The 8,367-nt window shown below is 36.8% G+C and overlaps 1 protein-coding gene across 2 annotated transcripts in view; it reads right to left on the reverse strand.

Annotated features, from left to right (window-relative positions):
* Positions 1-8,093, reverse strand: part of LOC122067436 (exosome complex component CSL4) — a 9,753-nt gene extending 1,660 nt beyond the window's left edge. Inside the window, exons 1-5 of one of the 2 annotated variants that reach the window (XM_042631292.1) lie at positions 7,766-8,093; positions 7,562-7,636; positions 6,875-6,963; positions 5,270-5,354; positions 1,150-1,231 (exon numbers count right to left, since the gene is read on the reverse strand). In XM_042631292.1, coding sequence (XP_042487226.1) covers positions 1,150-1,231; positions 5,270-5,354; positions 6,875-6,963; positions 7,562-7,636; positions 7,766-7,942 — 508 coding nt within the window. In that variant the 5' untranslated portion in view covers positions 7,943-8,093. The remainder of the gene's footprint in view (positions 1-1,149; positions 1,232-5,269; positions 5,355-6,874; positions 6,964-7,561; positions 7,637-7,765) is intronic. The other variant, XM_042631290.1, reaches the window with a different exon arrangement.
* Positions 8,094-8,367: the final 274 nt, after the last annotated feature.

Genomic DNA, 8,367 nt, shown 5'->3' on the forward strand with positions numbered 1-8,367 from the left:
TGCTGAGACTTCTCCAGATAAATGCATATCCATCCAAATATTAAATATAATTTAAATAGAAAAATAAAGTATAGATTAATATATTATTGATCTCCAGATATATGTAACTGCCATTAAGCTTCTATCACTTAGTTTCCAATTCTAAAATTTGTATATGCTATTGAGGGAATGAATAGAAACTACCCACCTGGAACTATAAGGCAGAAAATTGATTTTTTTTTTTTACTCATAAAGCAACCTGAGCTAACATTTACCTCACATTTCCTCTAATGAATTTTGACGTATTTTATGCCCTCTATTTTTATTTGTAACAACTATTTTATTAAAAGTTTTCAAGGCTCAAGGCCCAAGTCATCAGGCTCAACTGCCTCTCTGACACCATCAACCATTTTGAAATACAGTTTTTTTTTTTTCCCCCTCTCATAAGCACAGAATAAGTTCTCATAAAATTTGATAATCATCAACAAATGCATAACTTATGTGGCTCATAAAATTCCATAAGGCTGCATAATAAATAAACATGAAAAAGGGTGCAATAACGTAATTATTGAAGTCCCCCCACCCCAAATAAAAAAACACAAAATAGAAAAAAGAAATAAAGGAATGTCCCGGGTGCATCTTCCTATAGTAAATATATGTAGCATCAATAATTGCATAACTTATGTGGCTCAAAATATTCCATAAGGCTGCATAATAATAAACATGAAAAATTGTGTAATAATAAAACATGCCCCACGTAATTATTGAAGACCCTCCCCCCCCCCCCAAGGAAAAAACAAAGGAATGTCCCATGTGCATCTTCCTATCGCAAATAGATGTAGCAATGTTCCTAAGCATACCACCATTGGTACAACTGTATAAGCAAATAAGATAAAATCGAAGGGAAATGACCCATTGGTAAACATTTAATATTGCTGGAACAGAATGGTGAAACTAACAGAAATATGCAAAGATTTAAGGAGAGGTACTGAAGAAGAGGAAGGAGCTTCTAAAATAACACGAATTTAGTTACCCTTGTAGGAGTAATGACAGTTCATCATGTACTCTAGAGAGGCACAAGGGTACCACAATACCATCACACATTAAATCAACTCACATGGAGGGACTAAAGAATGTTTTTGTTGAATTCCAAAGCAAAAGGAATATTACCTGCTATGCTTTCAGCAGACACAACACCTAGTTCATTTTTGGCTGTGGAAAGATAATATGCCCGTGCATCTCCAAGTGACAGCTTTTTTTGAGTCAAAGTTGATGGTTTATGTAGCAAATAGAATGAGCAATCAAATAGCAAAATGAAAAGATAACCAAAGAAACAATAAAAAGCCAATAACAAATAGGGCTCTTCCAAATCCTAACATATATCATTAAGGACCATCCCCCTATCCTTCCTAACTGGCAGCGCATTCAAGAAGCGAGGACAGATGATGTTAGATGATCATCTAGCTCTGAACTTCAATCACCCGCACATTTGACCCTGAGTGTATATTACTTCAATGCCAGAAAAGGGAACTGATCATTATGTTTTCTGGATTTTATTTTTTTACTTGATACTGGAAAATGTAATAAAATTTCTTGATATAGCATCCGTTGGTAATTTTAGAGTAATAATATTAACTTATAAAGCAAGTATGTCACCACAGAAAAATTTTGAAAAAGCATAAAAACAAAGATTTGGATGCATCTATCAAGTATGAAGAGGGTAAAAGATATACATGTCCGTAATTGATGGAGACATCAAGGTGTACAGACGCAAGAAGAAGAAGAAGAAACAGCCATCTTTGTGGCTGGAAGAATCGAAGGAAATAGAAGAAAGAAGAAGGAAGAAGGAAGGAAGAAGGGAGGAATCGACTAGCCTTACCCAATGCTGGTTGATTCCCTCTCTCTTTCCTATCGCCCAAGATTTTGTGAGCCTCATTTGATTTGTTGTTTTAGTAGGTTTATTTCCCAGTATCTTATTTATTTAGGTCATTGAGTTAAGTAGGAAACTAAATAACACTCCTATTTGTTTTTTTTTAGGAAACTTCTTTATTTCTGAGATTATGTTCCTAGATTAGCCTTTTCCTTTTGTTAGTAATTATCCTATTATTTATGTAAGGCCATTGGCCATGATGGAAGATTTATTGAATGAACAAGGCTAACGTCTCTCTCTCTCGTTTCTCAATCTCGACTCCCTCTCTTTCTCGTCTTTCTCCCTCCCTTTCTCGACTTTCATCTCTCTCTTTGCTGTTTTCTGTTTCTCTCTGTTGCTGCTGCCTTGTTACAGCCATTGTTCAAAGTAATTGGAGATCACCTCCATCGAGAAGACCCCACCTGGGTTGCTGCTGAGTTCCTCATCAACAAGTTGGGCTGCTGCCGAGCACTACATCATCAAACTGGACCTTCTCCCTCGTCAAATAAGGTGGACTGCACTTCTGTTTTGGAGGACTTTGGCTTCTTCTTTTCTCCTCAGACCAGGACAGCAACAAGGTAAGTAATCAAACTAAACCCCCCCCCCACCTCCATTAATCACTGTTATATGTTGCAGCCCATTAGCATTGAAACCAGTCCTTGCCCCCCCTCATTTATACCTAATTTACATACTGTTTTAAGTCTTTTTTTTTTTTCTTCACTATTATATCTCTAAAACCCTTGCTGAGTTTCTATTTTAGTTGGCTGTTAGAGGACAATGATTGTTTGCATATCTTATTTGGTGTCTAGATTGATTTGTGTTGAACCTAACAGTCGCATGACGTTTGTTCCCTTCCCCATGTCCCCACTTGAAACTTTAGTAAGTTATTACGTGTTTTTCCACTTAGATTGATATTGCTCCTGGCTACATGTTGATTTGTCTTATTTATTGCATGTTGAATCTTGATTTGTTGAGCATACCTAAACCCCAACCTAATCCCAAGACACCCCCCCTTAAGTTTGTCTTACCTTAATTGAGTCACTTTTGTAGGGACCCTAGTCTTCTAGGAAATCCCCTACATCAATAATAGTCAGCTTTTAAATTTCAAAAAACATAATTGATATTACAGAGGACAAGAATGAGTCAGCTGATAAATATGTTTTTCCTTTTATGCGTGACAAATTAATTAATAAAGTGAAAAAACCAGGCTTGGCAGTAGAATTCCAATCTCACAGAGTCTCTTTTACACATTATTCTTGCTAAGGAACCCATTACTTCACTCATATGATACGAGAATAAGTAAATAAACAAATGATCATCCCACTCCAAAATGTAACCAATACTCAAATGTTGTAGACATAAGCAAATCCTTATAAGATATCTCCATAACACGTAAGATGCTAGAAGAATCAACCCTTAAGTCCATCTACAAAACATATGATCTTACAGAAGAGATACATACCCTGCTTCAATGGAACCAGAATCAGATAATTGACCTTGAATTTTTTTCCATTTTCATCCACACCGTGATGTTGGCCAGGGCTTCGAGAGTAACTACCAACTCTTATCTTAAACCACCCCCTCTATAGTCCTTTTACTTAGAATTCTTTACATATAACCAAAATGGAATATTCTTCTCCATAAAGACCAACCCAGTGCACGAGGCTCCTGCTACTACAGGGTCTGGGAGGGGCAAGTGCACGCAGCCTTACCCCCTGCTTCGCAGAAGAGGCTATTTCCAAGTTTTGAACCTGTCACTAACATGTTGCAATAGTGCAACTTAACCATTGTGCCACAAGTTCGCCCACTAATATTCTTTTTCATATATTTTAAAATTTACTAATCTTTTTTTTTTCCTTGTTTGCTTTTTTCATAGAGTGGTTTCCCATTCCACCAAAATTGGCTTGTATAATAAAAATCAAAATAAGAAAGTATTCCACCAATAATCAACAGATAGTCTTAGACTTTCAAAAATCAAAGGCTAATTACCCTAAAGAAGAAACTTTTCTTTTTTTTTCTGAATAACTAGAAAAGAGGGGAACAAAGCATATGCATAAACTAGAAAGGGTCTCTTTGGTGCACAGTTATGCAGAAGAATGATAAATGATGGGGAAAAAATCTTGTGGGTTCTGCTAGCATAAATTGTCTTTTTCAATTTCCAAACAGAGTGCAGAATACCACACAGAGCCTAAATTAATGCATTTCAGAGCTGGAAACAGACAGTATATTTCTCAAAATACATGACTACGCATCAAACTATGGTATAAATTGACAACATATTTGTATATAAACCATAAATTGTCCATCTACAAGGTACAGCCCAATGGAAGGAAAAAAAAAAAGGTGCAAAAGGAAAGACAATCAAATATTTCACATGTAAACTGCCAGTTTCAAGTTTTGAAGAAGACAGACACGATAATATCCAACCCTGATGTAGCACTCACAGTGGTTAAAATTAGCCATTACCTGCACACCACAGATCTGGTTGATGAACCAGATCATACAGGACAGCAGAACAGGGGTTCCATCAGCCCTGAGTTGCAGACTTCATAATTCTCTCCCTCTGCTTGAGCTTCCAGTGGTGTTACTCAGCTGGGACCTGCTGGGGTCCACAATTTAAACTTGATTGGCTTAGCAGAGACAGAGTTCTACTCTCACCAGATTTGGCTATCGCTCACCTAGGCATCTAGGCTCCTTTTTGGGTCCAAGGCAACAGCACGCCTTATTGACACTCACGAGTATGCTTTAATATATGTTTATTGCTTCATTTTTTGATGAATATGCTTATATTTTATCTTATATTTTATTTATTATATGTTGATTTTCTCATATTAGGTCATTACTAGCAATAAATCAATAATTATATCATATTGCATTGATATGGCTTCTATTTTGCACATAAGCATTATAATACAAAATTATCATTCATATATTATATAGTCATATACCACACGCCTAGGCAATGCTTAGGCAGGTGCCCTGTAGCCTAGGCACCCCTCCGATGCCTCGGGTCGTCTAGTCGTCTTGAAAACTATGATCACTAGCTTTTGTTTCAGCCTAAAGACTTTTCTGTTCTTGATTAGTAATGTTATTTAGAGTAACTTATGTCAATATCAAGTAGGCTATTGGAGTTACATTGATGGAACAGCTTAAACTGCTTTCTTCTTCTACAATATACCTATCTGCTGCAGTTTCAGGACTATTTCTGCTACCATTTGATCAGTTTTCCAGTAATTTTTTTGGTTAGATTCCCTCAAACCTTATTCCCCTGCATTAACCATCACCCCCTCCCCCACACACACACGAAAACAAAAAACAACAAAAAAAAGAGGCTCCTTTTAAACAGCCAAAATACCAAAAGTGGTCAAGCAAAAAGGATACAACTAGAGCTCTAACAATGTCCCCTGGGCGAAAACACAAGTGCATGTCTACTTTGTCAATTTCTGTTGCTCGAACATCCTGTTGCCTGTTAAAACAAATTCAAAGGATTAGCAGAGCCAAACCCATTCTAAATTTCTATAATGACGACACTACTCAAAATAACTTAAATCCGTGTCAGAAAGTCACTGGCTGAGTACTGATACAATCAAATTAGCTCACTGTCAACCATTCAAACATATGTACCTAAGGTATTCATACAATCAAATTAGTTCACCATCAATCATTCAAACATATACCATACCTAGAAGTACAGTTATTGCTCAGATGAGAAATTTTCAAGCACCAATATAAGCAACAAACAGGAAAAAGGCAAGAACAACAAAATGAATTAAAATAATCAAGGTCATTCTACTTCTAGTAACTGAATATTGAGCTAATGTTTGAAACCTTTCCAAACGAGTCTAACTGTGAGTTAGTTGGATTCCTGATTATAAATATATATATTCAAATGTCTTTTATTCAGGTTAATAAATCTTTAGAAAAAATTTACCAGCACAGGTTCAAAACCAGGACTCTGCACATTAAGGTTACATGTTTCAAGAAAGAAAATAACATCAAACAATTAGAATGGCTCAGAAATGCAATTCAGGAAATGAATGTTGCACCACTTGCTTTTTAGTTTGATGTATCAAAAAATGTACTTCCTTTAATTCTGCCTTTTTACTGACTGTGGAGAAATGCTAGCTCCTTGCCTCATCCATTCCTCTTTAACTCTTCTAATAAATTCACTATGTGTGGAAGAGAGGAGGGGGGGGGGGAAGGGATGCTCCTTTCAAATTCTAGATATAGTATCAGTATGAACAAAAAATTTTGGCTACTCAAGTCTACAAGGCAAGAATAACTGCATCATATTGCCTGCATCATTCCCATAGAATTCACCCAATTCCCCTCCGACTTCCATGACATTCAAGATGTTTTATCTTTTGGGGGGGTACGTTGTATTTTGCATGATCTAATGTTAGGCCCATTAAAATGGGTCACAAGAAGGTGAATCAAGCATGTACACAATAGCCAGTCAACCACAGTTGTAACATGTTTTGTTTTTTGTTTTTTCTTTTATTGAGGGGAAGTAGATAACAGCCAGGAGTCTTGAACTCGAGACCTCCTAGTAAGCATGGGCCTTCTGTGCACCACAGCTCACCAACTGCGCTAGGCAGTTGTTGTCAGAGTTGTAACATGTTGCTCATGCTAATATAACCAAATTACGGCAGCTCATCTCCCATCTATGGTTCTACACAAAACATACAAGCTGTTTAATGAATGTTGCAAGACATCTCTTCACATAAATAAGTTTTTGGCTCTCAATAGGTACCGATATTATAAAGGTACTAGGTCTGAACAGATATAATTCATGGGATTTTTAATGATTCCCAACTCTCCAAATTAAGGACTTATGGTTCAGGATGTTGACTACCTTATATACTATTACCCACCAAGAATTCTATGTAGGAGATGAGCTTTCCTGGCTTCTGAACTTGATCTCTTAATAATTAGTCACAATATAAAGGGGAAAAGGGGGAGGGGGGAGGACAAAGGGATTCTCACCTAATAATGCCAGTAAACTTTTCTCTCACGGATTTGGCACCAACGCACATTATGTCGGCAGAAGCCATTCTAGCCATCACTTTTGTTACCTGCCATAGAAATTATATACAACATTAAAGTACCTAATGGAAAAATACCCTGTACAAATAAGCACCTAACACAAAGTCTATTTATAGTGCAGCCTAAAAAGTGCATGATCAGTATAGCCTAAACAGATAATGTGGTCACTTTAAGACAATTAATGGTTATCAAGGATGAAAACACTTTGAGCTGAGAAAACTAAAAGGAGGCTAGCATCACTTTGTCTTGGACTTAGCAAACCTGATTTCAAGTTGATACATTAATGGATACAGGCCAAAGGGTGCGAAATATAAAACACAATAACTCAAATTTTAACCATAAACGATCACAATTCAACTAATTTGGCACGGTGGCCATTAGGAGTTGCTCTATTGATGGTGTGAACTAGTAGCAAATTGGGTTTTGAAAGGGATTGAGAACGGCGCGCGTAAAATGCAAAAAATAAAATAAAATGTAACCGCATCTTACACTTGGCCTCTCACCTAGTGTTCATTTCCTTTCTGCTTCAAGATAGTAACAAGAGTAAACTAGAAACAGACAAATTGGAAGTGATCCCCATAAAATCATAAGAGGAAATCGAAGAAGAAGAAAGAGATAGAAGCTTACGCGTGCAATGACAACGGAGCCGGGTTCTGGGACAGCACCATGGGCCTTGTGACCAGTGACCTCAACAGTTGATCTCTGAAGAACATCAGATACACATCATCATATCATAGCAAGCTAAATAGAAGATATTGCATTAGGAAAGATGAATTACGTAAAACCCCCAAAAACGCTAAAAATCAGAAGGTCCCCTAAGTTGGGAAGAACCTCGTCCGATGAATCAGGGGAAGGAGGGACGACGGTAAGGCATCCATTGAGGGAAGCGTAGACGATGTGATTGTGGGGAGCAACGTATGTACCCTTCCCAGCTATTAGACTCGACGACTTCCCCAGCACTTCACCTGGTGTTACCAGCTTCTCTCCTCCTTCTACCTCCATCACCATGGCCGCCACTCTCTTTCTCGCCCACTGAATCCGTGACTACGAGTTTTATCACAACTTCCCTCCTTTTCAGAATGAAAAGATTAATTTTGAGAAGAGCTTATGTCCGTACGTGGGTGTCGACGAAGATTTTGTGTGCGCCCTGGGTGTTTGATTCGAATACAAAGCCTAATCATTAATTAGTTGTGTTTGGATGCTAGGAAAACAAAAGAAAATTAATTAAAAAAACTTGAATTTGAGGTAAAAGAAACACACATTAATCAATTATTGAATCATCACAATTTATCTTATTATATATATATATATATATATATATATATATATATATTTTTTTTTTTTATCAATTTAAATCATTATCACTGTAAGAATGACTGGAACATCTTTCCACATGACACAATTAGGTCTATTGTGTACCTGTTTTTCATTTT

This window comes from Macadamia integrifolia, unplaced genomic scaffold (genome assembly GCF_013358625.1).
Source record: "Macadamia integrifolia cultivar HAES 741 unplaced genomic scaffold, SCU_Mint_v3 scaffold2905, whole genome shotgun sequence".
Classification (NCBI taxonomy): domain Eukaryota; kingdom Viridiplantae; phylum Streptophyta; class Magnoliopsida; order Proteales; family Proteaceae; genus Macadamia; species Macadamia integrifolia.